Source organism: Necator americanus, chromosome III (genome assembly GCF_031761385.1).
Source record: "Necator americanus strain Aroian chromosome III, whole genome shotgun sequence".
Taxonomy (NCBI): domain Eukaryota; kingdom Metazoa; phylum Nematoda; class Chromadorea; order Rhabditida; family Ancylostomatidae; genus Necator; species Necator americanus.
Window position 1 is genome coordinate 37,496,111 of NC_087373.1, and position 27,124 is coordinate 37,523,234.

Genomic DNA, 27,124 nt, shown 5'->3' on the forward strand with positions numbered 1-27,124 from the left:
CCTTTGACAAATGTGCATTAAAGGCACCAGTCACAGTCCACGAATCTGGGGTGGTGCGGGTTTCAGGTAGGTTATGCCTATACGGAGTCGTAGAGTACGGAGAGAAAGATGACTCCGTTCATTTCTCTCTAATTATCGTAAAAAAAAAACGAATCAAAAAATGCGGCTTCGTGCGTTCCGGCGAGCTTTTTTCTACAACGAGTTCGATTGGAGCACGCCAGCCTTGTGCACGTGCCGCACCATCTGGTCCGTTCTTTACGTCAATTAGAAAAAAAAGTGGACGGAATCCCCCTCCTCCCCATAATCTGCGACCCCGTATAGCAACTCTCCGCCTGAAATCCGTACCACCCGAGATTCGTGGGGTGATGCCTTTAAATTCAGAAGCAACCAGTTTGCTAGTGATCGTTCGCATGTGAATTCTGCGTATTGTAATTAATCATTGAATAGGTCGAAACACGTATCCATATGGCGGCTGAAGGTGATTTGGATAGAGCACACAACAATCAGAGGTGTAGAGCACAGCTTTCTGATGCCTTATGGGTTCGTCTATTTTTGACATGAACACAAAGGCCATCGTGGGCGCAAACCAACTGTTGCTTCATGGCTAAACCACAAAGCATCTTGTAATGATCTCCTGCCCAACGAATAATGAAGCGATACAGAGATTCTACCACGAAAATCAATACCTATCTGATGATGAATACATAGCCATGTTGTTGAGGAGGTCAAACTCGAGCATAGCAGCGCTGTTGCTAAATCACCATGTAGAGTGGTAGGATTGAACGATTCTGTGCCACGCTGACTTTTAAAGTTCCTTTTTCGGATATGCTCAAGAAACGTGTTTGTATTTAATACCAGTCTGAACGTCCGGCTAAAGCCGGACTTCAGACTTTCTGTGCTGTTTGCTTCGCTCGCCTTCACTGATCAACGAATATTAATATTAGTGCCGTCTTTTTTTTTAAATGAAATTGGACACGTGCATCTCCAACAATCTTTCTTCCTTTTTTACATTATAACTAGAAACGAAAGATTTCACAGTTTTCTTTCTAAACTCGTCAGTTCTACATTTGGAGAACATTCGAACTTCAGCTTCAAACACTCCTTACCAATACATTATGGACAAAATTTAAAAGTATCACTCGAAATATGGGTTTTCCTACAGTTTTCCCTAGACACTTATCAAAGAATGATGTTATGGCATAAAATGACGTGAAGGACATCCTTTTACTAATAAAGATAACGTCCCAAGTCAGATCACATAAACATCTTGCTACTATTTAAGCAGCCGTTTGCATGCGTGTTTCTACTTTCTGAGAACGGCATGCTACAAACGAAGAGTGAGGCGAACGGAGAAGGAAATGGCACGCGAAAGAGTCATAAAGATGAAAAGCAGAGCGTCCAGTGACCACTGCTATCAAACGGCTGCAACCATCTATCTTTTGCGTCATGCACACGAAGTTATTGCCCACCAATCCGACGCCGGTGGACCCGTCGCACCCCCTCCTATAGGTATCTGGCGCCGGTTGTCCCGTCGCACCCCCTTCTGTAGGTATCTGGCGCCGGTGGACCCGTCGCACTCCCCTTTTCGAATTTCGTGACTGAGATAACTTCCACGTCACATCACATACACACTGCCACTATTTAACACCCGTTGATGCGGGTTTCCACTTTTGACAGGCATGCTACACACACACAACGAGAAGGAGATGGACACACAGTCATATAGTAAAGCAAGCACACAGTGGCCACGGTATCACATGCTAACTATATTTTGCGACACACACAGTTGTTTTTCAGGTGGACCTGTCGCACCCCTTCTATAGGGATCTGACACCTGTGGACCCGTCGCACCCCTTCTATTGGTATCTGGCACCGGTGACCCGTCGCACCTCTTCTACAGCGTGACCCGACACACCTCATAGGTATCTACGCCGGTGGACCCGTCACACACCTTTTTTTGACATTGCACGACACACATCTGACGCCGGTGGACCCGTCACCCCTTCTTAGGTATCTGGCCGTGGACCTGACCCTTCTGTATCAGAGCGGTGGACCCGTCTTTTTTGGACATCTGGCGGGGGCGAAGAAACACGCGGGGGGGGCCCCCCCCCCCCTAAGGAAATTAAAACCCGGGGGCCCCGCCCCCCCCCCTAGTATATTACGCCGGGGGGGCCCCCCCCTAGATATAAAAGCCGGGGGGGGCCTCTATCAGGCGGCGGCGGGGCAGGAGCCGGGGGGGGCCCCCCCCCCCCCTAGGATACGGACCCCGGGGCCCCCCCCCCCCCCCCACCCTAACCCGGGCCGAAAAACCCAGCCCCCCCCCCATTCTAAACCAAGCCGAAGGCCACCGCCCCCCCCCTATATAAATAAAAGACGCGGGCGGGCAGGCAAATTACCCACCGAAAAAGAATAAGCCCGTTATTATATAGTAGATCATGATCATGATACTAGATGAGGGGCATGTCTGAGTGATAGAGGAGTAGTAACAGGTTGAGGAGACATGTTATTCTGCCTGTAGGGCTTCCAGCACCACTTGTTAAAGATCAAACTTTGAAGTCCTTTGGATTGTTTGAGGCAAATGCACTGCTGACGTGTGTGGAAGTTTTCATAAGAGTGTAGAGAGCCGAACAATTAGATGGATCGTAGTTTAAACTAGCAGTGTTTATTTAGCTGAGGCTTTTACTGTTTCGATCCGAACTTTATTGAGTCGGCAGTGTCGTGCTTTCTGAGTCCACTCCGAAGAGGAGCGGCAGTGATCAGTGGGTCCGACCTGGAACTGACTCCCCGGATAAGGAGGGAATTGCGCTGAACTAGCCACCAATGACGGTCGAACCCTTCCGAATACTGCGGGGTCGCGCCATGGTCTCGTTCAACTGCCCGATCCTCCCTCCGAGGGCCTCCCGCTCCGCCCTCCCCTATTCCCTTTCCCCCAACCCGAGTGGAAGGCAACAAAGTGCTGTAATATTATATTAATATTGCTTACACATATTCACATCTGGTTTATCCTTATGGCACCAATACAATGCAGGGTTAAGTTGGTGGTTAGGAAAAAAACCCTTCTGATGACTACCCCCTCCATAGAAAACCCTACTGAAAACGGCCTTTCTTCCTCATTCTCTCTAGTATAGCCACTCATATGGGAATGAAAAATTTGTTATAATAAACAAAATCAAAGAGACATATTGGACGCTTGATAAATAAATCGAATAATGTAATAGAGCAGATATTAATAAATAGTGCTATAATTGATATTTTTATAAAGTGCCGCTAGTGAAATAAAAATACCATGATCATGATAAATAATAACGAGCTTAGTCCGTGTGTGTGTGTGTGTGTGTGTGTGTGTGTGTGTGTGTGTGTGTGTGTGTGTGTGTGTGTGTGTGTGTGTGTGTGTGTGTGTGTGTGTGTGTGTGTATGTCTGTGTGTGTGTCTGTGTATCACGAAATTCGAAAAAGGGGGTGCGACGGGTCTATCCGCTGTCAGATAGCTATAAAATGAGTTGCGACGGGTCCCGCGGCGTCGGATTGGTGCGCCAGCGCCAGATACCTATGGTAGGGGTTGCGATGGGTCCACCGACGTCGAACTCCTGTGTCGTGGTGTAGAAATATCGCACAGTAACTTCGTGTGCATGTCGCGAAAGGTGAATTGGACATTGCAACCGTTTCATAATCGTATCCACTTCCTGCGTTGTTTTCACCTGTACGACTTCTCCATTCTTCAGAAAATGGAAACATCAGTGCCAGCTGCTGCTTATATAGTAGCCAACTGCTTACATGATCTGATGTGGAACGCTATCTTTATCAGTACGATGATGATGATGTCATTCACTTCATTTTATGTGAAACGTCATTCTGTGATAACTGTTGGGGGAAACAAGAGGGAATCCTATACTTTGAGTAATCATTCCAAGTCGTGTCTATATTACATTGGTATCAAGTGTGGTACCAGGAGTGCGAAAGTTCGACTTTTCTTGAATCTTGGCATAGAGATTACAACTTGTTAGTAGTCGAATTTAAGCAACAGCCAAGATTGTTAACAAACTTTATTACGGCTAACGTTTCGGCGTTATCGCCTTCGTCAGAGCCTGGAAAGTAAGAACATTTGCATTATATTCTCTCAAATGCATCATCCAGAACAAGTCATCATCCCCTAGGACATTACACATGGAAACAGAAACCAAAAAAACCTAAATCGTTGTGCCTACCTCAGTGGGCGCGTTGTCGTGATGTTAGCGTAGGATATCCGTGCGGTGCAATCGCTCCGCTAATACTAATTAAGATGCGACCCGCATATGACCCCGTATATCAAAACTCGCAAAGGTCTTGATACAGAGCCAGCTCGTTGATCACGGCTAAGCAATCTTCCTTTCTATTCATTTTTGGACCTTTTGCATTTATCCAAAACGCTTCTAAAGTTCTGCGAGCTATAATTTCGGGTTCGTACGATAGGATTGTGACAACTATGCAGAAAGGAACATTTTCATGACATTGTTTGCGGCGACATCCGAGGGGAGTGGCTGCATTCGATTGTTTTATCCCCTTCAGACGTTCTTTAATGCGAACACAAAGGGATCGCCCTCTTTCGCCATTGTGTTGGTCGCTACATGTTTTGCAAAGACTTCACCAGAGACCATGCAGTCCCCTTTCTTCCCGAATGGGCATATTACACGGTCTGGAGTAAGGCATAAGCGATCGTACATTCTATTTCACACACTGCTTTTTGAGATTTGCTGCAGGTATTTCCACAATTCTCACTTAGTCCTCGAGACCGCATTTCACTAGACTAGCCCGTATAGGTTTGTTCAAGTCGTCGGTTATGAAGGGCAGGCAGAAATTGATCTTATTCGTCTCAACCACCATGGGATATTCTCGCTGCGCACCAAGATCTAGCCTATGCGCTACGTTACCAGTGTAGCCGTTAGAATTTGCGATACGTTGCGCTAGGGTGATTGCATCGATCCGCTCCTGGACATATAATATCACCCTTACGGCTGTCCTAAACATGTTTTTAACTACGGATTTCTTAGTTTTCCAAGGGTGAGCGGAAAGACAATGAACTAAAATGTTTTTGTTGCTAGGTTTTCGGAACAATCATGTCTTCCATTCACCATTGGACCACTGTACTTCTACATTAAAGAAGAACAGCCAATTTTCTTTCTTTTTCTTCTAAACCAGCAATCCCCTTACAAACTGTTCACAAGGGATTCTCCCTTGTGAACCGTATGTAAGGGGATTGCTGGTTTAGAAGCTCGAAACAAGTGTCTATCTCGTCTTGAGTGGGATAATGAAGCGGTCATCAATGTAACGACAATAGAGGAAAGGTTTTCGTTCCAGAATGGGTTGTTCTATTTTGGACATGAATGCAGTGGCTAGTGTGGGGCTAGTCTTTGTTCCATGGGCAATCCTCTGACCTGTCTATAACAGTATCCGGCCCAACGAAAAATGGAGCACTTTAAGCATTCATCCAGGAGCGTCATAGAGCTGCCTCATGAAAAACCGTGCAAGTCTGGGGTGTCTCGATGTTCTACGAGTAGCTCGAACACAGCTTGCATTGCAGCGCTGTTTGAAACATTTGTATAAAGCGATGTGACATCGAAAGATTCGATGACACATTCTTTTCCTGAACGCGCTCTTTGAAGCTGCTCAAGGAACATTTTGGTGTTGGATAGATGCGTGGGAACATTGAACTTGAGCAATGGTGCAAGTAGAGTTCAAAAGTTCAAATGCAAGTTCAAAAGCCAGGATATTCTATCCGTGGGGCCACCTACATTGCTCATGATAGGACTCACCTTGAACACCTCTGGGTCTTCTGAAAGGAAAGTAGAGGAAGAGAGTTTGTGTGCTTTTGTTAGCAGGCATAAAACTGGGCAAGTAGGAAGTTCGTATTTAAGCCTTGTGACCATTGCTTTGTGTAACCCCGCAGCCTTTCCAATCTCTACCCAAACCTTATTGAGATGGCGACTTTGCTTCATGAACTCTTCAAGTGAGGAGGAGTGGTAGAGTGTAGCGTCATCCATATGTTTTCGAGTGATGGCCATGTCTAGTTCACGTTATATGACCACAAACTGTCCTCCCTTATCGTCGATTGTGACCTTTATTTCACCACGCGTTGAGAGCTCGCGTATCTCACGTAGGCCAGAGGGTTGCACTGGCGTGAGGTTAGAAATAGGATGTTCCCACGAAAAACGTTTAAGAATCGAGAAAAGTGATATGGTGAACAAACAAAGCTTGGCATCCACTCGAGGATGGGGATTCTTTGGTTTGAATATCATTGCTGGGAACGGTACCAAAGGGAAATTTGCATTAATATTACTTCTTCTACCCGTTTCTTCCTCCCCGATCTTTGCTCTATATCGCAGACGGTCATGTACGTATTGTAGGCTGCCCACTATCTTTCGTACCACCCTGGCCCTATCGATAGAACAGGTGAGAAACTTGGGCCCATATCCAAAACTGAGAGCCCATTATTAGAAAAAGATACACTGCTTATGAACGTAGCACGAGCCGGTAATTTTGCATTTTCTAAAATATCACTACAACTAGCATTACCAAGGTCTGCTACTACTCTTATAGGCTGTTTTTGATTCAGCTGCTGATGCAATAATCTATTGAACTTCCCTTGCAGCCTAGACTTGGCATTAGAGTGAATATTATCACAAATGACTCCTGACTCACCCTCGATCCTCTTCCAAAGGTTACCACGCATGAGTCGTTCACAACACTCTTCTCTACAAGCACATTTTAACAACATTTAACACAATCAGTCCTGTCTTGTCTTCAGTGCTGTTCGAAGTAGTAGTTGCTCGATTCCTTTCACATCCTGGCTCAAAGAATAAGTGAGAATTGTGGAAATACCTGCAACAAATCTCAAAAAGCAATGTGTGAAATAGAATGCGCGATAGTTTATGTCTTACTCCAGACCGTGTAATATGCCCATTCGGGAAGAAAGGGGATTGCATGGTCTCTGGTGCAGTCTATCTAATTTCTTGCAAAACATGTAGGGACCAACACAACGGCGATACCTAAAGAAGGAGATCCGACGGGTCCACCGGCGCCAGATACCTATGGAAGGGGGTGCGACGGGTCCACCGGCACCAGATACCTGTAGACGGGGTGCGACGGATCCAGTCCACAGGTGTTACACTGGCGCCGGCGCCAGATACCTATGGAAGGAGGTGCGATAGGTCCACCGGCGTCGAAATAGTGCGCAATAACTTTGTGTGAATGACGCAAAAGATAGATGGTTGCAGCCGTTTCAAAGAGGTGGCCACGGGCGCTTTGCTTTACACCCTACATGACTCCTCCGTGTGTTCATTTCCTTCTTCGCTCGCCTCAAGTTGGTAGCATGCCGCTCTCAGAAAGTGGAAACAAACGGGTGCTTGAATAGTAGCAAGATGTTTATGTGGCGTAGAAGGTTTCTGACGTAGAAGGTTATCTTTATCAGTAGGATGATGTCTTTCACGTTGTTTTATGAAAAAAACATCATTCTTTGATAGCGGTTTATAGAAAACAAGAGGAATACCCATATTTCGCGTGATACTTTTACATTTCGTCTATCATATTTTGATAAGGGGTGTTTGAAGTTGAAGTTCGAATGTTCTCCAAATGTAGAACTGATGCGTTTAGAAAGAAAACTATGAAGTCTTTCGCTTTTAGTTGTAATATAAAAAAGAAGAAAGATTGTTGGAGATACACAAGTCCAATTTCATAGAACTAATAACACTAATATTAATGTTGGTTGATCAGTGAAGACGAGCGAAACAAACAGCACAGAAAGTCTGAAGTTCGGATTTACCCGGACGCTCAGACTGGTATCATATAAAGCGATAGACAGGTGTTTACGCACCTCTTTACTCTTAAGGCAACAAGGCACCAATACAATGACAACAATATATATTGTTATAATATTATTGTATATATGCTGTTATAACATATATATATATTATTGTATATGTTGTTATAATATATATATATATATATATATGCATATATATATATATATATATATATATATATATATATGTTATTGTATAATATAATATTGTTATAATATATATATATATATATACATATATACAACAACATATATATGTTATAACAACATATATACAATAATATTATATATAATATTATTGTGTATATGCTGTTATATATACATATTATACGCGACACTACAAATGGTAAGTGTTATCGATCGCGTCATCAGAAGATGGTTCTGCGGATAGTGGTCCTCGGCGCATGAGTGGTAGATGATTACCGGTTTGTGCTCCGCACAGCCAGCAGTAGTATATGCGGCTGAAAGTGTTGGATGGTGTGCGCTCGAAAACGAGAATAAGTGGGTAGTGAAAAATAACACAAAATGCACATCAAAAAGGATAGAAAGGAAACGGACACCGAGTGCTGAGACCCGACACTTATAATACTGCGGCTGGGGCGGAAAGCTACCGTAATTCGTTGCCATTGGGAATCCTTCTCGCGCGCCTACTGGAAATGTCATGTCTGACACAACAAACAGTACTGTCTGAGCAGTTCCTTACGAGATGATGATCGGTACATTATAACATCCCTCAGATGATGTCTCGTTCTCCCTCTGCAGTTCAAGTAAAAACCTGTCTATTTCCCGTTGTTGACTAGCACTTCGATTTCTCATGGAGCAGAAAGTTCGCCTTTCCCATCCAGACCGCAACGTTGACCACGCCTCAAATTACATTCAGGATGTTTCTTCGAGTATAGCGTCAAAATTGAAAAACGGGCATTGTGAGCAATCGTAACATATTGTTGGCAATTAAATTTGGTTCATACGGTTTGTCAGTGCAGCCGGAGAAGGAAGGATTGCAATTACCTTGCCTTGACTCAATTCTCGCACCTGACAACTTTATATATATCGCGAAGATCGTCCGCGTATCGGATCATGCCGACGATCATGAGAATTTGGGTTTTATGACTGAATTGCCGAGGACCTCCGGATCACATAGCCTTGGAAAGGGAGAGCATTATCAGAAAGTAAAGCATCTCACTGTTCCGCACGGTCTCGTTTCGTATTATTGTCTCTTCTTACGTCATACAATGTCCCGTTCCCGGATGCTACTTTCCCAGGTGCTGCTCGGGAGGGACATTGATGTGTGGGTCCCGGAAGGAACTGGGGCTGCGACTCCTGCATCTTGGGATAAGCGGTAAGTACGGATAGTCGGGGATAGAGTTGATCCGCAAGTGGTATGGTACCCATTCAGGCTTGCGTCGGCATCGATGGTCCATGACCTACTTCACGGAAACATTTGCTTGGAGGCCCTAAGGCTTCCGCCATACTTCTCCGTACTTTACCTTTATCCTGGTTTCATGCTGGCTCGTACATTGCGCTCTGACACTTGTGCGGTGCCAGAGGCCGCAGCCCTCTGAACGACAACGCGATAACTCTGAACGCGCGAGCGTGTTGTCCACTCCGCCTTTAGAAAAAGAAGTCGCGAGAAGAGTCTTGAGAAAAAGAGTCGCGTAGAATCCACGACATACACAACATATATGAATACACTGGAACACTTTGAACAAGCGATCATTCAGGATGAACAGGAGAATGGGATGAGAGGTGTAAGGAGATGTGTCTCAAAAGTAAAAAAAGAAAACAGTTCATTAAAAAGGGAAAGAAAAAGGAGAGGTCGTATGTGAACTCGTTGTAGACGAATATTTTCGGAATTTTCTACTTTGACTCTATGGCGTTCTGCTTCCTCAAGCTATGCAGCGAAGTACTGAAGGAGCAATCTTATCTACGTAATTTCTTCGGCGTTGTGAATACACTATTAATTAGTTGATTGGCTGATTATCCAGGGTTGCCCTAATCCTGCCGCATGGACCGCATTAGAATACTCTCTTGGAAATCCTCGTATCTACGTAGGAGGTAAGCTTTTATTCGAATATGTTAATTTTCATGCACTGTATTACAACACTGTTTTTAATACGAGATAAAAAAAAATATACACAGCGTGCTTGAGGTGACATGTTCCAACCAATCACATCCACGAATGACCCGATTTTCTGGAATCATCACTCGTTTGTCGACTTGGTCTGGGAAAATTGGAGGGTCATTCGCCAGGTTAGAAATCGGTACCTTCAGAACTATGACTCTACTACGAGTGCTACTAAAATATTTTAGTCTCGAGCAGCACGCGAAACTCAATATCCACCAAATAATCCGTCGTGCAGCAGTGCCGCACATTACGGTGATAACACAATGCAACCGTTCTTCCCAATGGTTAACAAAGATGGATTGTCAAATGCATATACTGGTAGGCCGAACGATCTTTTGAGGGACTTTCAGTAAACTTACAGTGGAATTCGTGCATTGAAATTATTACAGTATTGGATACCAAAACATAAAATCAAGTAGTACAAATTCAAGCCGATCAATCAATCAAGCTAACAGGTTAAAACTCAAATAAATGAATTTTATTAAGTAACAGCATTCTTCCCTGCAAATCACACAGATCTGTTGAATTTCTCGAGAGAATTTGAGCCTACACCCTATCTATGAGCATCGTACTTCATAAAATCCTGATTCGGAAAAAGTTGCATTCAAAATATTCCTGCCCCTTTATCATATTTATGGTTCATCTTTTAAGACAACCTCTACAGTTACGCTCCACGACCAACCTGCTCAGCAGCGAATCCATCAGGTTGCGGTTCAAGGTCTGGAAAAGAGCTTTGGCTTCATAATAAAGTTGATTGACATGGGCTGATATGGTTCAGATTCCTCTTCTGCGACTTATCTCACGGTGCACCGCGATGTGCAGCAAAAATCGCGGTGAATGGAAATTGTGGAGGATATGCTAGAAGTCTGAAGTTTTTTTTTCGCGTTCACCACTTTTCTGTGGTCAAAAACTAGTTGAGTCATATGTCTGAATTTCAGATGAAGACAGATGCTACCTTAGCGTTTGTAAAGGGAACAGATGCTTACAAGTTCAGGTGAGAGGACACCCTCGGATTCTCGGCGAAAGTATAATTCTTCCCCACAAGTTATACGACACTATAAAATAGTACTTTAGAAAAGAAATTCTCTTACTCTGCAGACACCAACACCGGTCACTCGACCACCAATCACGAATACTGCACCAGCTGGTCCTGCCCAAAAGGTTGACTTTTCTATTTTTTTTCAAACACTGTCATTTTTGCTCAAAAATTCGTTAAAACCCATAAATATGCTGTAGAAGGCGAAAAATCGTTTAGATCGGATCAATCTCCCTCTGACAGCGCCATTCCCCTTTCGTTATTTTTGATATTTAAAGATCAATTCAGAGTTACCCTGCTTTCGACGTTTACGGCCTTTTTGAATATAAAATATTGTAATACATATTTCCTAGTTCGCTATAGGACCAAAACGTAAAGAAAAGAAAGAAAATAACTGAGGATAGAAAAAAAAACAATCGGAAATGACCTAAAGTACTGATTTGTTAAAGAGCTACTTCCTATCCTTGAATTCTTTGAATTTGAGACCTTCTTTAACCCCTTGCGACGACGTTGGGCTGACCGGACACTAACCACCTACAATCACAACGCTGGTACGGTTTCTTTCTTCGGCTTCACCCGTTCTGCTTTTTAAAACTATATTGTCATTAAGAGTGCAAGGATACTGAGGAAAACTGCTGCATATGGGCGCGCAAAGGCCACTGCACCGATGCGCAATATGCAGCGTATATGCTAAAAAATTGTTCCAGAGCTTGTGGACAATGCGGCAACACGAAGGAAGGAGATTGTAGACCAAACCCAGGTATTTAGGGGCAAATTTACTGCTTCAGAATTCGGTAAAGGTCTTCAGGTGTTCGAATAATATTTACACAGATATGAATAATGAAGATAGACATAATATCAATAAATTGAAGGTGATAAGAACTCTCAACGAAAACGTAGGGTTAAGGACGTAGACTACGAGTATGTGTGCGATTGCACACAATTCTCCACTAATTGTCTAGAAAAAAAAATTCCGTACAACTAGGAGCTGGTCTAGAGAACTGGCTTAATGCAGAACTCTTTTTTTAAACTTGAAATTCTATGAAGTTGACATTAACTCTTCTTTGAAATTAACCTTCTTCAACAAGCAGCAGTGTCATTAAGACTGCAAGAACCTTGACGAACACTGCTGCATATGGGCGGGCAAAGGCTATTGCACCGATGCGGACTATGCAGCGTATATGCTCAAGAATTGTTCCAGAGCTTGTGGACAATGCGGCAACACGAAGGAAGGAGATTGTAGACCAAACCCAGGTATTCAGGGGCAAATTTACTGCTTCAGCATTCGGTAAAGGTCTTCAGGTGTTCGAATAATATTTACACAGATATGAATAATGAAGATAGACATAATATCAATAAATTGAAGGTGATAAGAACTGTCAACGAAAACGTAGGGTTAAGGACGTAGTCTACGAGTATGTGTGCGATTGCACACAATTCTCCACTAATTGTCTAGAAAAAAAAATTACGTACAACTAGGAGCTGGTCTAGAGAACTGGCTTAATGCAGAACTCTTTTTCTATACTTGAAATTCTATGAAGTTGACATTGACTCTTCTTTGAAATTAACCTTCTTCAACAAGCAACAGTGTCATTAAGAGTGCAAGGATTTTCACAAGCCCTGCTGCTTATGGGCATCCAATTACCATTGTACCAGTCCGGACTATGGGGTGTTTATGCTCAAGAATTGTTCCAGAGCTTGTGGACAATGCGGCAACACGAAGGAAGGAGATTGTAGACCAAAACCAGGTATTTAAGGGTAAATTTACTGCTTCAGAATTCGGTAAAGGTCTTCAGGTGTTCGAATAATATTTACACAGATATGAATAATGAAGATAGACATAATATCAATAAATTGAAGGTGATAAGAACTCTCAACGAAAATTTAGGGTTAAGGATGTAGTCTACGAGCATGGATGCGACTACGCGCAATTCTCCATTAATTGTCCAGAAAAAAATGACGTGCACCTAGGAGCTGGTCTAGAGGACTGGCTTAATGCAAAACTCTTTTTTATCCTTAAAATTCTATGAAGTTGAGACCTTCTTCAACAAGCAACAGTGTCATTAAGACTGCAAGGACCTTGACGAACACTGCTGCGCATGGGCGGACAAAGGCTATTGCACCGATGAGCGCTATGCAGCGTATATGCTCAAGAATTGTTCCAGAGCTTGTGGACAATGCGGCTACACGAAGGAAGGAGATTGTAGACCAAAACCAGGTATTTAAGGGTAAATTCACTGCTTCACAATTCGGTAAAGGTCTTCAAGTGTTTAAATAATATTTATACAGATATGTAATGAAGAGACAGAATATCAATAAACTGAAGGTGATAGGAACTCTCAACGAAAACGTAGGGTTAAGGGCGTAGTCTACGAGTATGTGTGCGATTACGCACACAATTCTCCACTAATTGTCTAGAAAAAAAAATTACGTACAACTAGGAGCTGGTCTAGAGAACTGGCTTAATGCAGGACTCTTTTTTGATACTTGAAATTCTATGAAGTTGACATTAACTCTTCTTTGAAATTAACCTTCTTCAACAAGCAGCAGTGTCATTAAGACTGCAAGGATACTGACGAAAACTGCTGCGAATGGGCAGACAAAGGCTATTGCACCGATGAGAGCTATGCAGCGTATATGCTCAAGAATTGTTCCAGAGCTTGTGGACAATGCGGCTACAAGAAGGAAGGAGATTGTAGACCAAAACCAGGTATTTAAGGGTAAATTTACTGCTTCACAATTCGGTAAAGGTCTTCAAGTGTTTAAATAATATTTATACAGATATGAGGACAGAATATCAATAAACTGAAGGTGATAGGAACTCTCAACGAAAACGTAGGGTTAAGGACGTAGTCTACGAGTATGTGTGCGATTGCACACAATTCTCCACTAATTGTCTAGAAAAAAAAATTACGTACAACTAGGAGCTGGTCTAGAGAACTGGCTTAATGCAGAACTCTTTTTTTAAACTTGAAATTCTATGAAGTTGACATTAACTCTTCTTTGAAACTAACCTTCTTCAACAAGCAGCAGTGTCATTAAGAGTGCAAGGATACTGACGAAAACTGCTGCGAATGGGCGCGCGAAGGCCACTGCACCGATGCGCGATATGCAGCGTATATGCTCAAGAATTGTTCCAGAGCTTGTGGACAATGCGGCTACAGGAAGGAAGGAGATTGTAGACCAAAATCAGGTATTTAAGGGTAAATTTTCTGCTTCAGAATTCGGTAAAGGTCTTCAAGTTTTTAAATAATATTTATACAGATATGAGGACAGAATATCAATAAACTGAAGGTGATAGGAACTCTCAACGAAAACGTAGGGTTAAGGACGTAGTCTACGAGTATGTGTGTGATTGCGCGCAAATCTCCACTAATTGTCAGAAAAGAAAATCACGTGCAACTAGGAGCTGGTCTAGAGAACTGGCTTAATGCAGGACTCTTTTTTTATACTTCAAAATCTATGAAGTTGACATTAACTCTTCTTTGAAACTAACCTTCTTCAACAAGCAGCAGTGTCATTAAGAGTGCAAGGATACTGACGAAAACTGCTGCGAATGGGCGCGCGAAGGCCACTGCACCGATGCGCGCTATGCAGCGTATATGCTCAAGAATTGTTCCAGAGCTTGTGGACAATGCGGCAACACGAAGGAAGGAGATTGTAGACCAAACCCAGGTATTTAGGGGCAAATTTACTTCTTCAGAATTCGGTAAAGGTCTTCAGGTGTTCGAATAATATTTACACAGATATGAATAATGAAGATAGACATAATATCAATAAATTGAAGGTGATAAGAACTCTCAACGAAAACGTAGGGTTAAGGACGTAGTCTACGAGTATGTGTGCGATTGCACACAATTCTCCACTAATTGTCTAGAAAAAAATTACGTACAACTAGGAGCTGGTCTAGAGAACTGGCTTAATGCAGGACTCTTTTTTTATACTTGAAATTCTATGAAGTTGACATTAACTCTTCTTTGTAATTAACCTTCTTCAACAAGCAACAGTGTCATTAAGACTGCAAGAACCTTGACGAACACTGCCGCATATGGGCGGGCAAAGGCTATTGCACCGATGCGGACTATGCAGCGTATATGCTCAAGAATTGTTTCAGAGCTTGTGGACAATGCGGCAACGGGTGCGGGACAAGAGGTACCCGTGAAAACCGACTGACCGCTCATGTCCTCCCTTCAGCACCGCGCTCCTCCGCGTAATTACGGCTGCCGCTCCACCAGCTAGGCATCCTCCACGACCGTCTGAGATCTCCTACACCCCGCCTCCCTATTGCTCTCTGATCAACGCCGCGCGCGACTTTCGTGCCGCGACGAAGCGGTGGATAGTGCGAATTTTGAAGGAGGGAGTGAAGAACGAATTGCCGCAGCGAATTCTGATGTACGGATATAGTAAACCAAGCGCATATTATTGGGAATAAAAGAGAAGAATTGGATCCTTCTATCCAATGTAACTTTACATAAGTAAAAATTATCTCAAAAAGATGCTCCAGGAAAAAGAATAACATACATATATTTTCAAAAATCTCATAGTTTAACACATTTCATGCCCCAAGTTTTCTATATAAACTAGTAGTGCATAAGTATGTGTTTGTCACGATGTCGTTCAGCGAATTCGTGTTCAACCTCAACTGCAGCACCTGTAATAACAGTAAATTTATGCGCTAATTACTTTGTATACATTCCTTAAACTTCTTTCTACATTTTACCTTTTCAAAATTTTACTGAGATATAATGTTTATATCGAGCGTCTGTCAGGTACTTCAATACTTGCTTGTACGTTTTATACAGTTTTATATAATAGAACTTTGTATGGTTCTTCAAACTTCTTTCACCACCGTTTTATCGCTTCATTTTTATCTATTCTCTACATAAAATCAATACGAGAGGTTAGGTGTGTTAGTGGCGAACAGAGAGCTTTGTATTTTCGAGATATACCTTTAGGTACAGTGTATGTCTGCGAGACATTATTCGCGCCTCGTTAATCGTTGGATGCCAGTTTTACCCAGCTAGATAAACAAGAAGAAATCCCTAGAAAGGGAAAAAAGGTAAAGAAGATAGCATAACACCGATCAGTGGGACATTTTTTGAAACATCTCTTGCAATCCCAGAGATGAATGAGTGTTTTTCACCTAACAAGTCGAGACAGGATAATTTCTTTTTCACTCGCATTTCTAAATGGCATGTCACTTATACAAACCTATTTCATTCTTTCCTTCTTTTATATTAACTTACAAGCACACTTTATGTAGACCTTCGAACAACATCTAATACCAGGTACTTTCCTTTTTGTTCGATTTTAAAAGCGCATTATAAAAGCTGTGGGCGCGGCGAAAAAAATATCGTCGCAATAGCGGTAGACGCGGCGAAATGGGAGGGGAGGGCGGAGTGGGCGGGGCGTCTTGAAGACGTAGCACAAGAGGAGCAATCAGACTACTGTAGCGATTATGACGGTACCAGGAGACGCGAGGTGCGATTAACGACGCTCATTAGCCTCCGGGATACGCGGCGGCACATCATACGGGTACCTCTTGACCGTTCCCCTGCGGCAACACGAAGGAAGGAGATTGTAGACCAAACCCAGGTATTTAGGGGCAAATTTAAAGGTAAAGGTCTTTTTAAGGTAAAGTTTAAGGTAAAGGTTTAAATTTTAAGGTAAAGGTCTTCAGGTAATATTTACACAGATATGAATAATGAAGATAGACATAATATCAATAAATTGAAGGTGGTAAGAACTCTCAACGAAAACGTAGGCTTAAGGATGTAGTCTACGAGTATGTGTGCGATTGCACACAATTCTCCACTAATTGTCTAGAAAAAAAATTACGTACAACTAGGAGCTGGTCTAGAGAACTGGCTTAATGCATTACTCTTTTTTTATACTTGAAATTCTATGAAGTTGACATTAACTCTTCTTTGTAATTAACCTTCTTCAACAAGCAGCAGTGTCATTAAGACTGCAAGAACCTTGACGAACACTGCTGCATATGGGCGGGCAAAGGCTATTGCACCGATGCGGACTATGCAGCGTATATGCTCAAGAATTGTTCCAGAGCTTGTGGACAATGCGGCAACACGAAGGAAGGAGATTGTAGACCAAACCCAGGTATTTAGGGGCAAATTTACTGCTTCAGAATTCGGTAAAGGTCTTCAGGTAATATTTACACAGATATGAATAATGAAGATAGACATAATATCAATAAATTGAATTTGATAGGAACTCTCAACGAAAACGTAGGGTTAAGGACGTAGTCTACGAGTATGTGTGCGATTGCACACAATTCTCCACTAATTGTCTAGAAAAAAAATTACGTACAACTAGGAGCTGGTCTAGAGAACTGGCTTAATGCAGAACTCTTTTTTTATACTTGAAATTCTATGAAGTTGACATTAACTCTTCTTTGAAATTAACCTTCTTCAACAAGCAGCAGTGTCATTAAGACTGCAAGGATCTTGACGACAACTGCTGCATATGGGCGCGCAAAGGCTATTGCACCGATGCGGACTATGCAGCGTATATGCTCAAGAATTGTTCCAGAGCTTGTGGACAATGCGGCAACACGAAGGAAGGAGATTGTAGACCAAACCCAGGTATTTAGGGGCAAATTTACTGCTTCAGAATTCGGTAAAGGTCTTCAGGTAATATTTACACAGATATGAATAATGAAGATAGACATAATATCAATAAATTGAATTTGATAGGAACTCTCAACGAAAACGTAGGGTTAAGGACGTAGTCTACGAGTATGTGTGCGATTGCACACAATTCTCCACTAATTGTCTAGAAAAAAAATTACGTACAACTAGGAGCTGGTCTAGAGAACTGGCTTAATGCAGAACTCTTTTTTTATACTTGAAATTCTATGAAGTTGACATTAACTCTTCTTTGAAATTAACCTTCTTCAACAAGCAGCAGTGTCATTAAGACTGCAAGGATCTTGACGACAACTGCTGCATATGGGCGCGCAAAGGCTATTGCACCGATGCGGACTATGCAGCGTATATGCTCAAGAATTGTTCCAGAGCTTGTGGACAATGCGGCAACACGAAGGAAGGAGATTGTAGACCAAACCCAGGTATTTAGGGGCAAATTTACTGCTTCAGAATTCGGTAAAGGTCTTCAGGTAATATTTACACAGATATGAATAATGAAGATAGACATAATATCAATAAATTGAATTTGATAGGAACTCTCAACGAAAACGTAGGGTTAAGGACGTAGTCTACGAGTATGTGTGCGATTGCACACAATTCTCCACTAATTGTCTAGAAAAAAAATTACGTACAACTAGGAGCTGGTCTAAAGAACTGGCTCAATGCAGAACTCTTTTTTTATACTTGAAATTCTATGAAGTTGACATTAACTCTTCTTTGAAATTAACCTTCTTCAACAAGCAGCAGTGTCATTAAGACTGCAAGGATCTTGACGACAACTGCTGCATATGGGCGCGCAAAGGCTATTGCACCGATGCGGACTATGCAGCGTATATGCTCAAGAATTGTTCCAGAGCTTGTGGACAATGCGGCAACACGAAGGAAGGAGATTGTAGACCAAACCCAGGTATTTAGGGGCAAATTTACTGCTTCAGAATTCGGTAAAGGTCTTCAGGTGTTCGAATAATATTTACACAGATATGAATAATGAAGATAGACATAATATCAATAAATTGAAGGTGATAAGAACTCTCAACGAAAACGTAGGCTTAAGGATGTAGTCTACGAGTATGTGTGCGATTGCACACAATTCTCCACTAATTGTCCAGGAAAAAAATTACGTACAACTAGGAGCTGGTCTAGAGAACTGGCTTAATGCAGAACTCTTTTTTTTATCCTTGAAATTCTATGAATTTGACATTAACTGTTCTTTGAAATTAACCTTCTTCAACAAGCAGAAGTGTCATTAAGATTGCAAATATCTTCACGAACACTGCTGCACATGGGCAAGTCGTGGCTATTGTAAGAGCAATGCGAAATACATGATGGTGTATTGCCGTCAAGCGTGTGGACTATAATGGAATTCACATAGAGGAGATTTTAGACAACAATCAGATATTTGAGGAGGTCAAATTCGCTGGTCCAGAGTCCGATGAAGCTCATTTTATTTAAATAATAGAAAGATGTGTATCTCGGATGCAAAGAAAATGAAAGTGTTCGGATTTCCCTACGATTAGGTACGGTTGTGGATGTAGTCTACGAGTGTTGATGCGATGACGCTCAATTCCCCTCTAATTATCCAGGAAAGGTGACGTAAATGACGGCCTTCTTGTGCTTGATTCGTCTTAGAAAAGGATTGAAAAAATAACAATTGGAAACACCTAAAATAAACACCTAAAACAAAACACCTAAAATAGAGGCTTAATAGAGGAACTTTTTGTATTCTTGATTTTATTTGAATGTGAGAACTCCTTCAACGATCAACGGTGTCGTTAAGGGTGTTCAAATCGTCACACAATGTGTTGTTTTTGGGCATCCAATGGCCAATGTTCCAAGAGGCCACGGTTTCTGCTGGTGATTTGTAGTCAAGCTTGTGGGGTATGCAGCAACACAATGGGACAAGTATGTATAAGAGAAACAGGTATTTCATATGTTCACAACTCATATTTATTCGTCCAGAATTCGATGAAGTTCTCCGGGTGTTGAAATAGTAGAAGTATGTAAGGAGAGCATATTAGGAAGATAAAGGTGTTGCGACCTCTCAAAGAACACGTATCGTTAATGATGTAGATCACGAATATGGGCAGGATCATGCTCAATTCTCAGCTAATTATACCGAAAAAAATGACATGAGTCACGGTGTTGTCGCATCGAATTCGTCTGCGAAGCACGTAATGACAAGCTTCTTCTGAGAACAGGGATTCGTACAGGTCCCGCCGTTGCGCGTTAATAGCAGCGTCTGTGTGCATGTTCTCTAACGCGACACTTATGCATGCTTTCGCAAATGTTGCACCTCGTTAGGTGTATCGTGGCGGTTTCGATGGGACAAGGCCGTTTCACACTCCGTTTTTCGTATATTTCGGTGCATACTCGTTCTGAATAATCAGTGCATGGCACGTGAACTACTCTTCTTACACTATCCATTTGTGGGACAATCGCTTTCAGTTGCATGGAACGCTGCCTCTTGGTTGATCCAGGATGGTTGATCTGAGCAATTATTGATCCTCACGTCCACAATCGACGTGGATCAGCTGCTATACTTAGTATCAATGTTTGAAGAGGGAATGTTAATGGAATTTGCAAAACTAAATTTAGTCTGTGGAGACGTATTCTGCGGACACCGTCGTCGTATTTCCCGGAACCGACGTCCTGTATCGAGATTCGTTGCCAGTCCGCATAGACTTCAACTACGGAGACAATTGTCACCGGTCTCACTGGCGAAAGGACCTTCGACGCAGATCTCGTCGGCTCAAGCATTTGCAACAGGTCGCTCCCTATTGCCAAGGACAAAGGACAACCTCACTAAATGGTAGGTCACATTCGTCGAGAAACTTCGTTCACTTACCTACTACTCCAAGAGCCCTTGTAGTTTAGTTGATTCTGGTGAAAGTAAGCAAATAGTGAATAGTCAGTACTAGTATTGGAAGAATTGATGAAAGTAAGTAAAGGTTAGATAGAATGTGAATAATTCAGTAGTAACTCAATAAGTAACTGAATAGCTCAATAATAGTAACTCAGTGAGGAGGGTCTTATTCAAACATTAAGCAGTAAAAGAAAAGGAAATTTAAGACCCAGATTTTCAAAAATTTTTCATCCACATGACCCAAAAATTACAAAATTCGTGACTTTTTTACCCTCCTTGAATGGAATTCTAGAGAGAAATGCGAAATTGTGTCTCCGTTTCTCATTGTCAAATGGGTTCAACCATGTTGAGGCGACACAACCGCGGGCAAGTCGGGCACTACACCTCTAACAAACCCACATAATACAACTTTGCCGCCCTGGTTCGTCCCCGAAGCGTCTGTTCCTGCGCGAACAGCACGGATGCGCGGATGCGTAGCTGTAGGCTATTTGAACGAGGTTCAGGGTTGAATTCATGTTATTATAGCAACGGAGCCATCACATATGCCTAATTCTTATTTGTATAACTTTTTTTACTTGTTGTTGTACTGCACAATAATAATACAAGTTTCATACTGATTGAAGGCACCGTCAACGACGAAGAGGACCACGAAAGCCATCTGGAATGGCTGTGTTCGCCAACTGACTTCATCTTCTTTCCGAATAAATTCGTTGATGAACCACAGCATGTTATTTCTTTTATACACTCTCTTAAAGAAAGAGTGGGATAGAGAGAGGAACAGAGGAGGAGAGACAAAAGAGTAATTATTGTTATCTCAACATAGAACTCGGAATTTGTATGCTTCTTTCTAGATTTTCTTTTTTAACTACATTTCATGTAGTTTTTTCCTTTTCTCTTATTTGAAATAACGTCTTCACTAAAGCGAAACATTGCGATCCAGTCAATACACGTATAATATCGAGGTACGGTAACACTGGGTCATTTTAGAATTACTGTAACTTTCCACTGTTGGGAACCGAATTTGCGCCATCTACCTAAAAAGTGACCATTCTACTCAGACTCTGGTGGGCACATAAACATGAGCAAGTTCAGCTCCAAGTCTACAAGGCAGTAACAGTGGTTGGCCCTTTGCTTATAAAGATAGATCAAAAAAATTTGTTTAGCGCATTGACAAATCAAAAAATAACAGCATTCTCTTTCGAAATTTATTGAAGTAACTCTTTCCAGCTGACCTTGAAAAAAAGAACAAGAGAAACTAGGAAATCGTGAATTATAGTTCTTCTGTTTTCTATGACGACTTCTTCCCAAGTTTCATTGACGTGACATATTAGGAATAACAATTACGTCCCTAAATTTCGTTGCGGAGAAAATATGTTTTAATGTTCAAGAACTTAGTTCACATGCGACAAAAAAAGAATTGAATATGCAAATTTGTCATATGTCTAATCAACGCATTAGTCCTTGCCTTCATACTTTTTTTGGATGTTTTCATCCTTCTAAGTGCTTGCACAAACAGCTCTTTTCCATCGTTGGTAATTTTTTCGTGATTGTTTGTTACTTTGGTCCGTATGTGTTGGTGCTCCTTCTTCTGTTAGAAATTGCAAAGTTTCCAGTGCCCCATTTTCCCATGTTGTTGTGATGAGAAAAATTCGTAGTCTAAAGATATGACAAACCTTCGTTTCTAGTTCTTATTTTCCATAGTGAGATCCTGCACATCTTTTTACCCCGAATAAAAAAGGTCGGGATAGGAAGGGTTCCTCAACATCGAATGACCGGAACGGTGCCAGAAGGCGGTGAGGCGAGTTTTACAGTGTTGAGCCAGAAGACAGAAAGAAAGCGTAGGACGAGTCAGAAAACGTCAGATCGTGCGGCCAGCTGGAAATTACTAAAATTGGTGGAAGCGTCAGAAAGATGCATCTGTGACTCCATTGCATGCGCTTCTAGGGCTCATATTGGTGCATCTGCACTGGAACGAGTTTCGCGGCGTCATCTAGATGGCTCGGTACCCGAGTGTGCAGAGGGTAAGTCGGATATCACGACGTCATAGTGCGCCAACCCCAGAAAACAGTAAAATGAAACGAGACGAGTTGCGTGGATGGCGAATCAGCGAAATGTACTCCTCCGTATGTCCACTGCACCATATGTCACACTCATTTTGTTCGCCAAATGAGTTCTTGGGTTAATTACGTTCACTCGATCAGACGTCCGCTTCAGTAGTAGCTTGCTGGTTAGGTGTTCTGGCGTAGGATTTTTATCTTTGCCAGCACGATACCACTCTATGTTATCCTACTGGGAGCACAGAAAAGAAATGCTTAGATTTTACAGCGGTATGGAACGAAAGAATATCAAGCTAAGAAATAATGGGCTTAGTCCGACGATGCGCATAATTATATGTGCGGAGCGGAGTATCAGAGGGCAGATAGACGAGTCCGACGGCCCAGAATTGGCGCGCAGGCCCAAGAAACGCTCTTTGCCGGACATTTGGTGGGACAGCGCAAAAATTGGAATTAGTGCAACTATTGGTGGTGATTCACCAGGGGAGGGGGAGGAGGAATGATCGTGCTGACAAAGATAAGGATACATACATACATACATACATACATAAGTACATACATACATACATACATACATACATACATACATACATACATACATACATACATACATACATACATACATACATACATACATACATACATACATACATACATACATACATACATACATACATACATACATACATACATACATACATACATACATACATACATACATACATACATACATACATACATACATACATACATACATACATACATACATACATACATACATACATACATACATACATACATACATACATACATACATACATACATACATACATACATACATACATACATACATACATACATACATACATACATACATACATACATACATACATACATACATACATACATACATACATACATACATACATACATACATACGGGGACTAACCGCATTATTATATACCATGATCATAATTTTTCTGGGGCGGCGATTTAAAATATTACTAAACCCAGAGTTCATGATCAAACGGATCCAAAAAAAATCTACGCCATGAAAGTAGAAAAAGAAGCTTGAGACCAGGCGGCATTCAAAATTGAAAATGGAGGTGAGTAAAAAATGGTGTCTTTTACACTCATCTAACTCTTGTCAAAATTCTTCAGATCGCGATTCTTAAACTCGTCTCTGCCGAACGGAAACAATCACATTTCACCGCCATAATTGATCGTGGGAAAAAAGAAACTTATTTTTTTCTGGTTATGGAGTTAGTTGGGAAAAGTTTGTCAGATCTCAAGTCAAAACGTCCCTTGAAGGTGTTTTCCGGAAAAAAATTGCGCAAGGAGAAAGATGAAGTTTTAAAAAGATGACATAAAAAGATAAAATCAGCAGGTATTCTCTCCATCGATTGGTATGGGCGTTGGTATCCAGTGTTTAGAAGCATGTGAAGATTTGCATAAATATGGATTCATACATCGAGATTTAAAACCTGCTAACTATGCATGTGGTTTAGGAAAGAGGCAAAGAGTGGTTTGTTATCATGTTTCTTGCTTTTAACATACATTTACGATCCAAGGACTAAATAATTTTCTTTTACAGATTTGCATACTTGATTTTGGAATCGCACGGAAGATTCTAAACGAGAAAGGAGAATTGAAAACGCCAAGACAAACAGTTCGATTCAAGATTCATGCTAAGCTAAATAAACAACAATGCTTTGAAACTCTAAAACTTAAGTAGGCGACGGTACCCCTATGAATTGAAGTCTGAATCAGCTATAAATAAAGTGGTGATTTCTCGAATAAGGTTTTGTCAGCACCTATCTTGGTTACAGCTCAAGCAAATCATGAAAAAATAAGACTTTATCAGCAATACACTCCCACGCAACGCAAAGCGTGATCTTCATTTTATTGAGATGAGCAACAGGAAGCGGTGATCACACCATTTAGAGTAGATATAGCCGGCGAAGGTTCTTTCATAACTGCATGCGCAACGCGTTCATTCGGGTTAACATATTCGCGTTCATTCGGGTTAACACAATCGGTCATATTTATGTTTAAAAAAAATCGAGTAATATTATTTCCTAATTGTTATTAGTATAAATATTATCAACTTCAATATTCGAATTACTTAGGGTTTGATGAAATCAAAGGTGTCTTCTCAAAACATCACTCTTCACTAAGGTGCAAAATGATAACTGTTTTTGCCGTAAGGCAGAAAAAAGGTTAACTTGGCTTTCTTGAAGGGTACCATCCGTTTTGCGTCCATCGCTTGTCATAAAAATACCGAAATAGGAGCTAAGGATGATTGCGAGTCTTGGTTTTATCTGCTTTTAGATATAGCAGTACCAAAAGGTATTTAATATTTTATACCTTTATTTGGGTGCGTGTAAAGAGGGTCCCGGCGGAATTTCGAGCATGCCCCAGTCATGCCTCGTCAGAGCAATTAGCGATGGTGCGTGTCCTAAAAAGATTCACTATCGTTAGCACCTAAATAGCTGACTCTGCACTATCCACTAAATTGTTTTGGAGAATCAGACACTTTCACTGCAATTCTGTGACGTTAGGTGATCTCAATTTAGTAATCGTACCAGAAGCAAGAGAAATCCTCACGTGAAATATGAGATAAGGATTTGTCTAATATCTTCAAATTAAGTGCATAAAAACTTCCTTTAGAACGGAACATTCCAGGTTTCAAAAGTAACGGTAATGAAAATTATCATTATCCTGTAACTCCCAAGCTTTTTTGTAGTCTAATTTATTTCTGAACAGAGGGACCTTCTATATCTCTTCTGTATCTGACTTCTTGGAACTTACATCGGATTTTGAATGGTGTTCTAATAATGAAAGGAAGTGAGTTCAAATTTCGTAAGATTTCTAGACATTCTGAAGGTGATATAAAGACAAACTCACTTCCTTTCATTATTAGAACACCATTCAAAATCCGATGTACTTCTATCTAACACTATTATCCCCTGACTTATTCGGTAATTTCAACAGCTCATACCACTCTTCTTTGCATATTTTCTTGTAACTCCGCAGTTTTCTGCGTCTCTGTGGCTAGAAGAACATCTAAGACGGTGGTCTACGTCTTCGTGAACGACTGGAGCGTGACCTCTTCGAAGTATGCTCGCGTATCCGCCGGCATATCCACTGGGCACGTTACTTCTCGGAGGCATTCGCGGAGAATCCGCCGAGACCCTCTTTACCGTTCCCCTTTTATTTCTTTATTGACGTTTTGTCTAAATGATGTAGGAAAATGGGAATATAAGTACGAAACATGAAGTAATTACTTCATAGGAATTATATGGAGATCGATAAGTGACAAGAACGAAGTACTCAAAGTTAAGGAGCAGCTACGGAATGAAAAACAGGTGAGTCAGGGATATTTGTAGGGGGAAACATTATATTACATAAAGATATTCCAGGATAGTGCGTTTTCTTCCATGAAATGCAAAGAAGAGCTCATTAAAGTGCTTACTTATATTGACAGTCTTAAATATTTTGATCATGTTGACTATGAGTTTATATACAAAATGTTGACACAGGTAATTCGGGGAACACATAAGCGGTCGTCGCTGGAAATGTTCGGCCGGGCTGACGTGACGCATCCGCCCGCGGCGATCGCACTAGTGCTCCATTCGCTAGGCGTATCACGTAGCCTGTTATCTGCGCTTGAAATCGATGAGAGTGTCAGCGCACCTGCGACGTTGCGCGGACTTGTCACGTTTGCCCTGCTGAGCCGTTTTGGTACCCAGTGTATTGACTACGGTTTTTTCGTATTCTCATGACTACTACAAAGAGAGTGATGCTTAAGGGAAGGACGTTAGCGCATGCGCAGAAATCGTTCAGTGTTTTTTTTTTTTCTACGACACGGGCAAAAGCCCCCGCTGTACTCTTAACATTTACATTGTTCAGGCTGCAAAAACAGAAGGTGGAGATATTAACGATCCTTATGATTGGGAACGATCATCAGCAACGTCAACTGCTGGAACAACTGCAAAATCGAAGTCTTTGTTAGCATCGCACTGACAATTATTCTTTTCGGTAGAAAATCTTAAATCTAATGTTCTATTCGTTTGGGACAAATATTTTCTTGTGCTCTTATAATTACTTGCATCACATATGTTTTTCCTTCTGGAGACGATGATCATGTAGTTGTGTGGGATTCAAGCTGTATTGTTGTCCATGATAACTATTAAGTTAAATGTGATTATTCTGTATGTTTTTGTGAGGTTTTTTTAAAAAAAATTCATTTATGTACTTTCATAAAACTAGCCTAGAGGCGGCGTGTCACGATTCTCACGTGGTGTGGTACACACAGCAAAAGCGTAGGACTGCAGAACCCAGTGTGGCTTTCCTCATCTACACTAATCGCCGCGTGGGAACCGCTTTAGTTCTTACGAGGTGCATTAGAATGCGCTTTCATGTGCACGTTTCGTTCCTCTGAGCAGCCTTTTCATCGGTTTGAGTAATAGGCTTAATTGATCTTTAACCCTCCACACATGGATGCGGCGCGTGCACAACGGTGGGAGGGGGGGGGGGATTGCAACT

At 41.6% G+C, this 27,124-nt stretch overlaps 1 protein-coding gene across 4 annotated transcripts in view; it reads left to right on the forward strand.

Moving 5' to 3' along the window:
• The window catches only part of RB195_012198 (uncharacterized protein), a gene marked incomplete at both ends in the record, with an annotated part of 29,851 nt that extends 3,249 nt beyond the window's left edge, over window positions 1–26,602 (forward strand). Inside the window, 29 exons of one of the 4 annotated variants that reach the window (XM_064193947.1) lie at window positions 9,819–9,888; window positions 9,983–10,083; window positions 10,144–10,276; window positions 10,610–10,676; window positions 10,737–10,822; window positions 10,897–10,952; window positions 11,033–11,119; window positions 11,479–11,545; window positions 11,605–11,754; window positions 12,099–12,248; window positions 12,593–12,742; window positions 13,063–13,212; window positions 13,555–13,704; window positions 14,038–14,187; window positions 14,520–14,669; window positions 16,962–17,111; window positions 17,447–17,596; window positions 17,932–18,081; window positions 18,417–18,566; window positions 19,437–19,580; window positions 19,730–19,830; window positions 20,255–20,468; window positions 21,146–21,249; window positions 23,738–23,887; window positions 23,964–24,101; window positions 24,171–24,307; window positions 25,884–25,944; window positions 25,999–26,118; window positions 26,489–26,602. In XM_064193947.1, coding sequence (XP_064051530.1) covers window positions 9,819–9,888; window positions 9,983–10,083; window positions 10,144–10,276; window positions 10,610–10,676; window positions 10,737–10,822; window positions 10,897–10,952; window positions 11,033–11,119; window positions 11,479–11,545; window positions 11,605–11,754; window positions 12,099–12,248; window positions 12,593–12,742; window positions 13,063–13,212; window positions 13,555–13,704; window positions 14,038–14,187; window positions 14,520–14,669; window positions 16,962–17,111; window positions 17,447–17,596; window positions 17,932–18,081; window positions 18,417–18,566; window positions 19,437–19,580; window positions 19,730–19,830; window positions 20,255–20,468; window positions 21,146–21,249; window positions 23,738–23,887; window positions 23,964–24,101; window positions 24,171–24,307; window positions 25,884–25,944; window positions 25,999–26,118; window positions 26,489–26,602 — 3,600 coding nt within the window. Of the gene's footprint in view, window positions 1–9,818; window positions 9,889–9,982; window positions 10,084–10,143; window positions 10,277–10,609; window positions 10,677–10,736; window positions 10,823–10,896; window positions 10,953–11,032; window positions 11,120–11,478; window positions 11,546–11,604; window positions 11,755–12,098; window positions 12,249–12,592; window positions 12,743–13,062; window positions 13,213–13,554; window positions 13,705–14,037; window positions 14,188–14,519; window positions 14,670–15,011; window positions 15,147–16,961; window positions 17,112–17,446; window positions 17,597–17,931; window positions 18,082–18,416; window positions 18,567–19,436; window positions 19,581–19,729; window positions 19,831–20,254; window positions 20,469–21,145; window positions 21,250–22,466; window positions 22,544–23,737; window positions 23,888–23,963; window positions 24,102–24,170; window positions 24,308–25,870; window positions 25,945–25,998; window positions 26,119–26,488 lie in introns of those variants that run through there. The other 3 variants (XM_064193948.1, XM_064193949.1, XM_064193950.1) reach the window with 3 other exon arrangements.
• Window positions 26,603–27,124: the final 522 nt, after the last annotated feature.